At 38.3% G+C, this 13,825-nt stretch overlaps 1 protein-coding gene across 3 annotated transcripts in view; it reads right to left on the bottom strand.

Moving 5' to 3' along the window:
• The window catches only part of PRKD1 (protein kinase D1), a 349,031-nt gene that overhangs the window by 94,356 nt on the left and 240,850 nt on the right, over positions 1 to 13,825 (bottom strand). For all 3 annotated transcript variants that reach the window (XM_075530541.1, XM_075530539.1, XM_075530540.1), the window contains exons 3-4: positions 4,327 to 4,458; positions 2,673 to 2,833 (exon numbers count right to left, since the gene is read on the bottom strand). In XM_075530541.1, the coding sequence (XP_075386656.1) occupies positions 2,673 to 2,833; positions 4,327 to 4,458 (293 nt within the window). The remainder of the gene's footprint in view (positions 1 to 2,672; positions 2,834 to 4,326; positions 4,459 to 13,825) is intronic.

The raw sequence follows: 13,825 nt of genomic DNA, 5'->3' as shown, positions 1-13,825 counted from the left end.
GGAAAAAATCCAAAGAGCAATTCATGTAGTTTAAAAGGTTACAGATGTTTGAAACAGACCCAGTGAGTAATTTTTATAGCCAAAATAAATACACAAGCATACCTAGACCGAGCAGGGTGGTTTTGTGGGCACATGAGCTCTGACATGACCCCAAACAAGGAAATATATGTTCCACTAGCAGCAGACCAACCTTTCCTACTCATTCAGTGTTTGGAAAAAGCGAGAAACATAAGGTTACCCATTAGGGCACAGAGTGCACTGACATGGCTAAGCCATTCTGTTGAGAGCCCATGTGTCACACATTGTCAACAACATTTTCAAGGACCTTTCCTATTGGAAGCTTACCTGAAGAACATTTTGTATGTTAGTGTGAATTTTATAATAGCAATATTTTAAAAAATGTCTGATCCCAGTATTTTCTCATTCCACAAATATCTCACATGATCAAAATTTCATTAGTACGATTGACATATAAAGCATGATTCTTAAGTTTAATATTTTAGAATGGAAATTTTCCATTAAGCAATAAAACAATGCAGAGCCAACACATTTCAACATTTTTATGTAACAATAGCTTGTAATTCAAATACAATCAGATGAAATAAAGTGATTAAATTATTTGTTTTAAAGCAGAAAACCTACATAAAAGATTATAGTTATTCAATCTAAATGACATTTTTATACATATAGGCATGGATATATTTAAATCATATAAAACTGAATTTGTATTTATAAACCCTAGATAATATAAACAAACAACATATATTATATGAATATATGCTATTATATATTAAACTGAAATGTTATTTTAGCATTATTTTCCTAAAAATAAATTTATTGAAATGATGTCACTTAGGGAAAATTTTATATTGGCTGTATGGTATTAAATAATTTAAAACATTTGAATAAGAAAAATGATAACAAGATAAACCAAATTAAAATTTTATTTCTTAATGTTTATTCTTTTAGGAATATGAATCTGTAACTACACTTTATAAACAAGAGTAACTGCTCTAGCTTTTAAAAGTACTACCTTTAAAAATTCAAACTCAAATAAAGGCTAAGAGGTTAACTAGAGGTGAGATGAGAGTTACATAAAAAGCTAATGTATTTTGATTTTACCATATAAGTGAGAATATCACTAATCCAAATTAAAACAATTGTATGGGATAATTAAAATCTGTTATATAATCACATACCAAAAATCAAACCAAATTAACTGCCATTAAGTCAATTATGACTCCTGGCAACACAATCGGACAGGTCGAATTGCCCCTCAGGGTTCACAGTCTGGAAATCTCTATGGGAGTAGAAAGTCTCTTTCTCCCACCAAATGCCTGTGATTGTAAACTGCTCACTATGAGGACTGCAGCTCAATGCATAATCACGAAATATCCAGGCTCCTCTAAATATATGTGCAATCACAATAGGAATCTTAAATACTTACAAAAATATAGTACATTCTTCGACTTACAGGTAGATTCATTACCCACCTTTCCCCACCAAGTCACTTAATGAAAGATTAAAAACACAAGTAACCTTCAAAAGGGAAATACTGGAAAAACTTGACTATGAAATTTTCCTGTTTAGCAAAATGAGCATTTATTGGGGCGATATGTTTAAGAATCACAATAACAATTTTCCAAACAATAAGGTAATTAACTATCATAACTTTTTAGAAATGCCTTGCAAACTCATTGTCTCTATTTACACCCAAAACTAAATTTACTGGCACTGAGTCTATTCTGACTCATGGTGACCCCTTAGGGTAGGGCAGAACTGTGGTGGGGGCTGCTGAGAGGGTAACTCTTGATAGGAATAGAAAGTCTCAGCTTTCTCTTGCTCTCTACTTCAAGAGGTAGTTATTGAATTAACATGGTTTAGAAATCTCTCATTTTTCTCTCAGATTCATCTTTCTACTATCTAGACTCTGAAGATCTTTGGAGAATCCACTGACCACAGGTGAGAAGAGTGGAAGTAAGGCGGAATGAGGTACAGTCAGGGTGGAAATCTTCAAGCCTCGACTTCAAACCATTGGGCTATTTCAGAATAATCTCTTTATTTTAAATAATTCACAAATTACCATAATTTTTGTTTTGAATGTTCACAAAATCAACATTTAAGTTTCTTAAAGAACATTTAAAGCATATCTGTAAGCTCTGTGTTTTAAAGTTTTCAGTGCTATTTGGCTCACAGAACTCGTCCACCTGTCATTCCGCCACTCGGCCTGCATATATGCGGTGGCACCGACCATAAAAGGACTTCCAAAGTGTCATAAGAGCACATTTCACATGTTCTCTGCAACAAATACTCAGTTATGTCTCTAATTATGCTAATAATCTTCACATAAAACATATTTTATCTCTGGTTTTCACATTTTCACAAACCGTGTTTTGCAACATCAACACATCGTTGTGTGCTGCTCTGGCCCTTTGACCGTGATGTTACCACACAAAGTTTTATAATTTCACGAGGCTGGGAGATAAATGCGAACTTCGAAGCTGTTGGATAGCTAGGAAGCACTGACAAACCCACAGCACAAGCCCTGATGAAACACAGTTATTACCACTCTGTGTCCTCCCTCCCGCACACTGTCTTGGATTGACCCTGCTATCACATCTTCCCACAGAGTTCTCATGTAAACAAGGGAATTGATAAACAGGAGGCCATACCAGAAGGGGCTCATCAGGGGCGCTGGAGGAAAGCTCAGTAGACGCAGTACGGACACTGCTGAGCCCAGTGAGGGAAATGTTCGAGAGCCTTCTCCGCCTTACTCCACTACAATTATTAGGAATTTTAAAAGCACATCTCTTATGGTAATTCAGACCACATCCTGTAAAGAGAAAATAAAAAAAGGACTTTGGTATAACCATACATTAAAGGTTATTTGTAGAATTCATTATAAATTAGTGATTTTAAAATATGACTTTCCATTTTCCTGAGGCTATATGGATATTAACATTTTTATTTTAAGCTCTCTCTCAAATTTTTCCAGTCTACACATGATCTGGGGCTGGAATTCCAATGTTATTGGATGAGTACAGTAACACCTCTAGTTAACATTAAAATTTGTTTTCTGTGATACAAGAAGCTTGGTCTTTGAGAGCTGTAGCAACAAAACACCCAATAGACTGTCTGACCTATTGTTTAGCTGCCACAAGTTCTAAAGGCAAAGGGAATCATAATGCTGATATCAAAATATTTGGGATACACTGATTGGATTTCTTAACAATGTGCTATTTCATAACTGTGAACAAATGACTTTACATCAATTCCCTTGTCTGGAAAATATGGATATTAATAACTGCATTGACTAAATTAGTTTTAAAATATGTAAATGGTGGTTCTGACATACTATTCCAGGGTCTTTCAGTAGATTTGGACTCCTAATCTTACCAGAGTAGAATTGTCCCTTCGCTTCCAATGCTGCAAACCTTTACGGATGCACGTTGCTACATCTTTGTCTGGTAGAGTGGCTTGTGGGTTTCGTGCTTAGAGTCAAGTGTTCAATCACCGGGCCAGCTTTGAGCCCTTCTTTTAGCACTGGTGCCTTCAAACTAGGGAAGCATACTTTCTCTCTTAGTATTTCTACTATTGTCATGTCTCCCGCTTCGCTTGAGTTTCTCTGTGTGCTACAAAGCAGGGTAGGCACCTTTTCCTAATGCTACACTTTAGGCAAGATTTCTTCTGAGTCCCTTGCTCCTTATATCTCTTACCACAAAGACAGACATTTTAAAATTGTGATTAGCTTACTTAAAAGTCCTAAGGCCAATGCTGGGTCATAATATTGGGAATTCAAATAGCTTCTTCTCCCAATTCAAAGATGGGAGTCATTTGGATAAAGCTTCTAAGGTTATGTATTGTGACATTTTAGCATTTTGAATCAAACAGTGGGAATGGTAAAACAGAGCAATGGTTTAGAGATGCTGGTGCGAATTCCAGCCTGGCGCTCAATAGCTGTGTGACTCTGGATGGTTTGATGAACCTCATGAATCTAAGCTCAGCAAACTGGCATGCCCACCATTCCAAGTTCTGGCATACTTAAAATGCATATTATTTTCCATTTGTTGACAAAATATTCAACAAGATAGAGAGAAGCCATATGTAAAAGTTATGAGGATTGGGTTTTCCAGACCGAAATGCAATATCCAGTCAATATAAATTTGCTTGGAAATTTGAAGAAATGAACAGAATATACTAGATGCATATAACAAATGTTGGGAAGCCACTTTTCAGGGCTGGATGACAGTGTTGCAGAGGCTACAAAATAAGTACAGATAATTCCAGTCTACGCATTCAATTTGGTTAGGGAAGAATATAATTTACCTTCACATTTGAGGCCTTGACGCACCAGGCCCCACAGCATTTCTCCACAGTGATCACAGAAGGCTGGAGCTCGGTATGAATGAACAAAAAGAGTGTGGGGACGGATCTGAAAGTCTTCAAAGGTGGCAGAAGCTGTAAAAATAGTAATATCTAAAATAAATTTAATGATACTCTGATCTGTGCACAATTAATATGGAAGCTGGACACATTGTTAGGATTATTACCCACAGATGTTTGGGTACCAACCAGTGCCCTTTGTACCATGTACAACTATACTTCTCCAGCTCGGTTCAGAAAGTTATGTCCAATATAACTGGGGAGAAAACACACACACACACACACACACACACACACACACACACACACACACACACAGTTCTCCACCAAGTGCCTTGGGAAGCAGGACCTCAAATCTGTTCAATTGTTGACCACCTGTTGGAATTGTATTTCCACCTCAGATAACCTGAATCAAAATTCAGGTGGATTCTCTGACTGAATGCTTCAGAAGAGCAGTAGTCCATTTGGGTCTATCTAGGTCAGTTGTTTAAAAGAGCGAGCACAATACCCAAGGGTATTTACCTTTTGATTAAATAATATTTGCTTATTGCACTAAATCATTACTTGGTTTCAAGATTACTTCAGGAAATAATTTTTACTTGACATTTAAAGAGTAATTTAGGGTCATAGCCTCAATCAATCCCATAAACCTGGATCAAGAATTTGAAGTTCGGTTCAAAATCTTTGTCTCTTCCTATCAGGACCTATCTATTGTGTCCCTGATCAGAACGTACACAAGTGGCAGCCAGGCACTCATTCTTATGGTCTTAAGGTATGTAAGAGGCAGTAGGTTTCTGGAGACAATGAGTCCAGTAGTTGATGTCCTTCAGATTCTTTGATTTTCTCCTGACTCTTGTTTCAGATGAATACAGACCAATTTGTATCTTAGATGGTAGCTTGTAAGCTTCTGAGACCACAGGCGCTACTCAATACCCTGAGAGCTAAAAGACAAACTTTAAGAATTACATTTTGCCAACTGACTGGACTGCTCCATAAGACTCCCACTCTAAAGGAAATTCAACATTTTAACAAATTGATTTTTCCTTCAGCCTTGATAAAAGTAATGTGTTCCAAATGTGCTTTATTGTTGAAAACCACTTAGCAATTTATTAAAGCTTTGATTTCACTCCATTTGTAAACAATAGAACGATTATAACAATAAGCAAAATTCATTGCATTCTAATGGACACTATACTAAATTATTCAAGTGTGGGAAATAGGATCTGATCAAAGAATGGAGCCAACTAATTACTTCCTACACAAAGTTCTGATTCACTTTAATGTTATTTATTTTAAAAAGGTTTCAACTGAAATATATATGGAAAATTACATATTCTATACCCCATTTCGTGGTTCACAATAGTATAGGTAATGCTTATTGCAAATAAATTGGCTTGAAATAAGGTTTGGGTAACAAGCTTCTACTTGGGTTGTTTGGCCAAGTGTATCTAATTTAGAGATTGCTCAATCACTTTAAGATTATTCCCTCCTATGCAAATTGTTTAAAAGAAAAACATGTTCAATGAAATACTCTGATAACTATTCCACCTTCTTCTCCCCCCTAAAAAGGCCCCCCTCCCAGGACCACACAGCTATGACAACTCTATGCTTGTAATTAATTAAACAATTACTGTGGCTTTCAAAATAAGAAGTCTAGAAATTGACAATACACATACAAGTTGCGTTCCGACATTTAAAAAAGTATTCAGGAGGAATATAAAGAATTAAGTTAAGATTTTCAATAACCAATCCTTCCCCAATTTATGTCTGGTAACAGTTTTTCCCTCCAGTTTTTGAAGGGGATTAACATTCATAAGCTGGTGGCACCCTTGATTCAAGTTTAAATGCCATATTTCTAAAGTTCAATTTTAATATTCTCCTGTTAATTTTAGAATAATTAAATACATTAAAAAAATAAAACCTAGCAAGCATGGCGAGGTTTAACATCCATTTGAAATCAAAGCACAACATCCATTCATTATGAGTGAACCTGTTCTGCACCCTGGGGGAAATCAGCATTAGCTGAGTGTGTGCATTGCAGGCTCCCCTAATCATGAAATTGCACTTCAGAGATAATCACTTAGCACAGGCAAACAAAGTGAATGCCTTAATTCCATTTCATTTAAGCTTTGGAAATCAAAATGGACAGATAAGAAAAGGATAGTAAAGTGCCTCGAGACCCCACCGGAGGAACCGTATGCTATCTGTCGCTCTGTCACAATCTATCAGCCGACCTAAATTAAAAGCATATGACAGGGCTACACACTAAACACAGTGGGTCTCTTAGGCTGGGGTTTGTGTTGCTCCTGATTTGCTCTATTCACAGCCTATTGTTATGATCCAGGATGCGGGAGAGGAGGAAATGATGGGCTTCCCTCAGCCATTGAGCATTTGAAACAGGCAATTGAGCCCCAAATCCTAAGGTCATCAGCAGTTCTTCTAAAGTTCATTACAAATTGCTGCATGAACTGGAGTAAGCGGCTTGCTGAGCGGCACAGAGCAAAAGAGGCCCCGGAGCAAAGCAGCGCATCTCTGGAGGGCAAAAGTATTTCCATCGTAAAATACGCTACGGTCAGGACTTCTAAGTCTCTCAGGTGGGGTGTTTTTCTTCACATTCTCACTGGTATCTTGGACAATCTCTTACTGGCTCCAGAAATTCAGAAATGAAATGACAGGAAATACTTAACATCTGCAGACACGAATGTCATTTAATTGTCGAAAGCAATATATGAGGCGAATCTCATACCTATATCCATCTTACAGATGTGAAAATGGAGCCTCACAGACAGTAGAAGCTGCCTTAGGCAGGGCAGAATGTGGACGTAGGCAATCCTGACACCAGAGCCCTACACTCTCTTCATCATTACAATTCGAGTGATTATATTCCTCTGACAATTCAAGCACTATGATTTTTTGTAAAATGTGAAGGTAATATGTAACCAAAACAGCCAATAAGAGGCATGGAATCATTAGATAAGCACTATCTTCACATTGGGCTGGTATCCATCTTGACAAAAGTGTAGCATTTTCAAGTTTTTAAAGCTATAAAGTTCTTTGTGGGCAAATTTAAATTTTACTTAGCTTCCCGAATTTTGATTATAGCATAGGATATGACTCTTCACACACATTAAAAAACCCTTTCAAAACAAAAAGCATAACAACCCACGGCTGTATGAGTGATTAGTACTCATCCTAACCCCACAGGCCAAGAGTAAAACGGTCCCACATGGTTCCCAGGCTGTGACCTTGGCATCAGGCTACCACATTCATAGAAAGAGCCCGCCAGGCTACCACATTTGTCCTCCGGAGCCAATAGTTTGGAAGTGCTGACTTTCAGTTGTCAGGTGAGCACTATGCCATTATACCACCAGGCTCAGGCGCACGTCTATCACAAGGAGACCTGCTCACCAGTGTTAATGTTCTGTGTGGACAAGCAAGCACCTTTCTCTGACTTCTATCCAGTCATCGGCATACACATGCAATACATAGCCTCTGTGGCGTGAGAACGCTCATTGGTCGAGGGACGGCTATATGTAGAACTTTTTTTTTTCATTTGAGACTATCTCATACATTAGATAGTTATTTATAATTAGTCTCAAACAAGCCTGTACACACTCTATTTAGCAGTCATAGATCTAAAACAATCCTTTAAAACCAAAATGATTCTTCAAATATATGAAACTATTTGGATATCTTTCTTAAGTCATTTCATACAGATCAAGCAGCCCTGAAACCTTCAAACATTTAATTGACTTATATAATTCTTCATTAAAATATTACAAGGGCACAATGTATTTTTAATACATTTTTAAAGACAGAGTCTACTGGTGGTCGTTCTATATTCAGCTGTGAATGAAAACTTTGGTGGTTTGAACCCACCAGCAGCTCTCTGCGAAGAAAGACCTGACAATTTGCCCCACAAAGTTTCTTGACAGGAAATCACATTGGCCAATTCTACAGGATGATTATGAGTTGAAGTTTACTTGAAGGCACAAAATCATAACTAAGTAATAGAGTATATACTGAAAACACAGAGAGGACTAAGAAGTGGTGCCTAGTGTTTAGGAGGACACAATCATAACGTGAAACACAAGACGTAATTACAAGAACACCAGCCCTCTTCGTACAGAGTCCTAGCAGATGAACTCTTCAGGTTGAAAGTCACACACACTGAGTGTAAGAAAGAGGTAGCTAAGAGTAGATCATACTGACATGGATAGAGTAAAGCTTTCCACACCTTCCTGGGTCATGTGGCATGCTCAAAATATAAACCTCGTTAGTAACAGGAAGGTGGGATGTACAAAAAGTCCTAAGAAAATCAGAAGTTGTCAAAAGTACAATGGAACGCACGTGGTCAGTGGCCTAGACATTCATGAGCCGCAACAGACTGGCACTGACCACTTTGAATCAGATAATCAAACACCTGAAAGGACAAGTTGAAGCGAAATATAATTACATTCACCCTCACAAAGAACATTTCAAGATATATCCCAAAGTACAACTCTGTCCGTGACTATCCATATGCCTACAATTGAATTAATCAATTGAGGTGATGGATATTCAAATTTATGCATTAATCACTCAAGCTAAAATTGAAAAAATTACCAAATTTCCAGTCTGAAACCTGTTAAGCACACAATCAAGATACATCAATTATTACTGGTGCTTAAATGAAGGTAGAAACAGAAGGATCCATAGTTTAAAAATACCACCTTGGTGATAAAAATGATATTGAAGAACACATGATAGCATTTGGAAATGCAATAACTTACTCATAGGAAATACCTATTTTCAAAAGCATAAACAGTGACAAGAGTAATGATACACATAGACCTTACATAGCCATATCAATTACTTTTGTGGAAAGACATTACGCAGAATCTAAATATTATCAGTCAGGCTAAGGCCAGGGAGTCAATTGTGGAGCAGATCAAGCACTGCTTACATATGAGTTCAGGTTGAAGTGGAAGAAACAAATAAACAAACAAATTTAAAAAAAAACAGGCCATGAGACTAAATTTGTTTTGTTTTGTTTTATCATTTTACTGGGGGATCGCACAACTCATCACAATCCATCCATGCATCCACTGTGTCAAGCACATTTGTACATTTGTTGCCATCATCATTCTCAAAACATTTGCTTTCTACTTGAACCCTTAATATCAGCTGCGCATTTCCCCCCTCGCTCCCTGCCCCCTCTTCCTCATGAACCCTTGATAATTTATTATTATTTTGTCATGGCTTACATTATCAAGTGTCTCCCTTCACTCACTTTTCTGTTGTCGGTCCCCCAGGGAGGGGGTTAGATATAGATCCTTGTGATGAGTTCTCTCTTTCTACCCCACCTTCCCTCCACTCTCCCGGTATTGCCACTCTCACCACTGGCCCTAAGGGGTTCATCTGTCCTGGATTCCCTGTGTTTCCAGCTCCTATCTGTGCCAGTGTACATGCTCTTGTCTAGCCAGATTTGTAAGGTAGAATTGGGATCATGATAGTGCGGAGGAGGAAGCATTAAAGAACCAGAGGAATGTTGTACGTTTCATCATTGCTACACTGCACCCTGACTGGCTTGTCTCTTCCTTGCAACCCTTCTGTAAGGGATGTCCAGTTGTCTACAGATGGGTTTTCAGTTTCCACTCTGCATTCCCCCTCATTCACAATGGTAATGATTTTTTGTCCCTTGATACCTGATACCTGATTCCATAGACGCCTCATGATTACACAACTGCTGTGCTTCTTCTATGTGGGTTTTGTTGCTTCTCAGCTAGATGGCCGCTTGTTTATCTTCAAGCCTTATCGACCCAGACACTATATCTTTTGATAGCCAGGCAACATCAGCTTTCTTCACCACAGTTGCTTATGCACCCAATTTGTCTTCAACGATCTTATTGGAAAGGTGAGCATCATGGAATGCCAATTTAATAGAACAGTGTTCTCCCATTGAGGGAGTATTTAAATCGAGACCAAATGTCCATCTGCTACCTTAATACTCAACCTATAAATATATGCACATAGATCTATTTCTCCATCACCATATATAAATATATTTACATATGTGCATGCCTGTATTGAGGACTCTATAAATGTCCTTTGCCTCCTAGTTATTTCCTCTATTTCTGTTTACTTTCCTCTTGTTTCACTATCATGTTCAGCCTTCATTTGGGTTTGAGTAATTCCTCTTGATTACATTGCCCTTGATCAAGCCCTACCAGGCCTCTTACACCCTACTCATCACCGATTTTGGATCACTTGTTGTTCCCTTCTCCCTAGGTTTGTTATCACTCACTTCCTTTCTACCGCCTTTCCCTCCTCCATGCCCCACTGCAATGTCGGTCCTGTTGTTTTCTCCTCCAGATTGTGTATTCTGCCTATCTTAACTAGGTAGATCTGCAGAGATGATAATATGCACAAAAACAAGAGCAAAGAAATGAAGGAAAACAAAACAGTAACAACAAAAAACAATGAGAAAAAAAAAAAAGGGGAGAGAGAAGCCTGTGATTAGTCCAAGGTCTGTTTGTTGACCTTTCGGAGTGTTTTCTGGTCAAGTCTGATGGGGTGCCATGCCCTGGCCCCAAAGTCTACTTTCAGTACTCCCTCAGGACTTCCTTGCTCTGCTCCCCTTGCTGTTCTGTTGCACGCCCTTAGTGTTTTTGCCTCGGTGTGGTGGGATCAGATCAAGCCTAATTCCCACACTGTGTCTCCAGTGTTATTCCTGTAGGGCTATGGGTCTGTGAGAGATGTTGTGTCTTGTAGTGGGGCCAGCCATATGGTCCTCTATGAGAGTAAATTTGTGACCTTGAGTACAATGCACTTGAATTTAGAGACTATCTCAAGAACCGATTGGACACATTGATTGAAGAGCAGGAAGCTAGGGGGTGGCATTAAGGACAATCATCCATGGAGGGAAACAAACAAAAAAAAGAGATCAGAACAGATGTCAGAATGAACCTCAACACTTTCTCTTGAATGTACAGAATAAACAGAAGAACAATGATGTATAAGACACTTCACATAACAGCTCCCAAAGAAAAAGTATTATAAAGAAATGTGAAAAGAACTGGTGTTAGAAAGCCAAAAATAAAGAAAACACAGCATTTCACAACTGAAAAGGACTGAAGAAAAAAATGTTAATCCTCAAACTGCAATACTGAATAACTTTTTAGGTAAAAATTTTAGCAACGCAGAGAGCACCAAAAGAGGGTGGAAGTAATGTACACAATCATTGTGCCAACAAGAATTGGTCAATATTGAACTATTTTCAAAGGTAGCAAATGATCAAAAACAATGATATTGAGTGAGGGCATTGGGATACACTAAAAATAATAACAAAACACACACAAAACAAGGTTCCAGGAATTGATGGAAGATAAGCAGAATTTTTTTGTCAAAAAAACTGATGCGACACTGGAAGCACTCATTGGTCTATGCCAAGAAATTTGGAATGTAACTGCCTGTCCAACTGATTGTAAGGCATCCATATTTGTACCCATTTAAAAAAATAGCTCATTTAACAGAATATGGAAAAATCAAATATTGCCATTCCTATTAGAGGCATATAAAGTTTTTCTGAAGATCAATCAAACATGGTTTCCACTGTACATTGACAGGTAATAGCCAGCAATTAATTCATGTTGGATTCAAAAGAGGGTGTGGGATGAACGATATCACTGATGATGTCAGATGGATCTTTGCTAGAAAGAGGAAATATGAGAAAGATGTTTACCTGTGTTTTATTAGCTATGAAAAGGCAGTAGACCATGTGACTCAAAACAAGTTATGGGAAACATCGAGAAGATGAGAATTCCAGAACCTTTCATTGTGCTCATGGAGACCATGTGACTGTCCTCCAACAGAACAAGGGGATCTTTGAAGTTTAGGGTGTGCATAAAAACTGTACGCTTTCACCATATTTGTTCAGTCTCTGTGCTGAGAAAATAATCTGGGAAAGTGGCAAATGCAGAGAAGGATGCAGCCCCCAGGTTAGGAGAAAGACTCATTAACAACCTGCAATATGAAAATAACACAACCTTGATTGAAGGTGATATGAAACATTTACTAATGAAAATACAATACTACAGCTTGCAGTATGATTTACGCCTCGGCGAAAAGAAAAGAAAAGCTCACACAACTGGATCTAACTAACATCAGGAAAAATGAAGGAATACTAAAATTTGCAGGTATTTCATTTTATTGAATCAGCATTCATTGTTCCTGGAAGCCACAGTGAAGAAACAATGTAGTGCATTGAGCAGATCTGCTATACAAAACCTCTTTCAGATCTTAAAATCCAAAGAAGCCACTTTGATGACTAAGGACCCAACCATGCTATTTTGATCACTTTTTGTGCATGCAGAAACTGGAAAATGGAAACGCAAGACTGAAGAAGAATTGGTGCATTTGAATTATGGTCTTAATGAAGTATACTGAATATACCACGAACTGCCAGAGGACTACCACATTGGTCTCGAAGGAAGTACAGCCACAAGGCTCCTTTGGAACCAGGATGGGAATACTTCATTTCATGTACTTTGGACATATTTCAGAAGGAACCAGTGCCTTAAAGACACCCTGCTTGGTAAAGTAAAGGATCAGCAAACACCACCACCCACAAAACCCTTCAATAAGGCAAACTGACCCAGACGTCAGCAGAGTTGGGAGGAGGACCCAGGTTCAGGCAACATTTATTCTTTCAGCAAGAACATTATTCTTCCTGAAAGTGAAAGAAATCATTTATTGATTTAACAAAAGGAAGGTAGAACTATTAGGTGGCAGGCCTAAAGCATTGCTCAAGGTGCATTTGGGTTCTGGGCATAAACACATTGTTATAATTAACACTTAAGGGATCTTTTGATCCTCTGGTAGGCAATAGAACTCTAGTATTGAACTGACTGCTGCAGATTATCTGTTGAAGAAGCAGCACTGCCTCGTGACAGAACGAGCCTGTTCCAGCGAGACAGTTACACAAGGAACCCTATACAGCTAAAGGAAGAGCGCTGTAAGACAGTCATTTGATGTCATTCTTCTCCGCAGTAAGAAGTCAACCAGAACACTCCTGTCGATACCCTTTTTGTTCTAGCCATTACTGCTGCCTGCTTCTGTGTTGTTCACATACATTTCCCATCTCTTTTTATAAGCAACGGTCTCTTGTAAGGAGAGAGATGAGGCTTTCCACTCCCCAGTCTCTGAAACCCACAGGGGTAATTCTAGCTCCTACACATTCCCTCCATCCCACCAGTGTCCTCTGCTTTGTGGAGACTTCTGTGATACACTATTCCTGCACAGTCAAGTGCTCCGCTGTCCTCCTAACCTCCCGGGCACATTTCTTTATAAAATCGATCATCCTAGACTGCTATTGCTTACTACTTATCCCTTAGTCATTGATTTATGCACACTGAAAATGATAGGCCACAGAGAGACCACACCTTATATCAATTTGCATCTT

Source organism: Tenrec ecaudatus, chromosome 14 (genome assembly GCF_050624435.1).
Source record: "Tenrec ecaudatus isolate mTenEca1 chromosome 14, mTenEca1.hap1, whole genome shotgun sequence".
In the NCBI taxonomy this organism is placed as follows: domain Eukaryota; kingdom Metazoa; phylum Chordata; class Mammalia; order Afrosoricida; family Tenrecidae; genus Tenrec; species Tenrec ecaudatus.
Note: the sequence above shows the minus strand (reverse complement) of the source record. Positions and strands in the feature narration are given on the sequence as shown.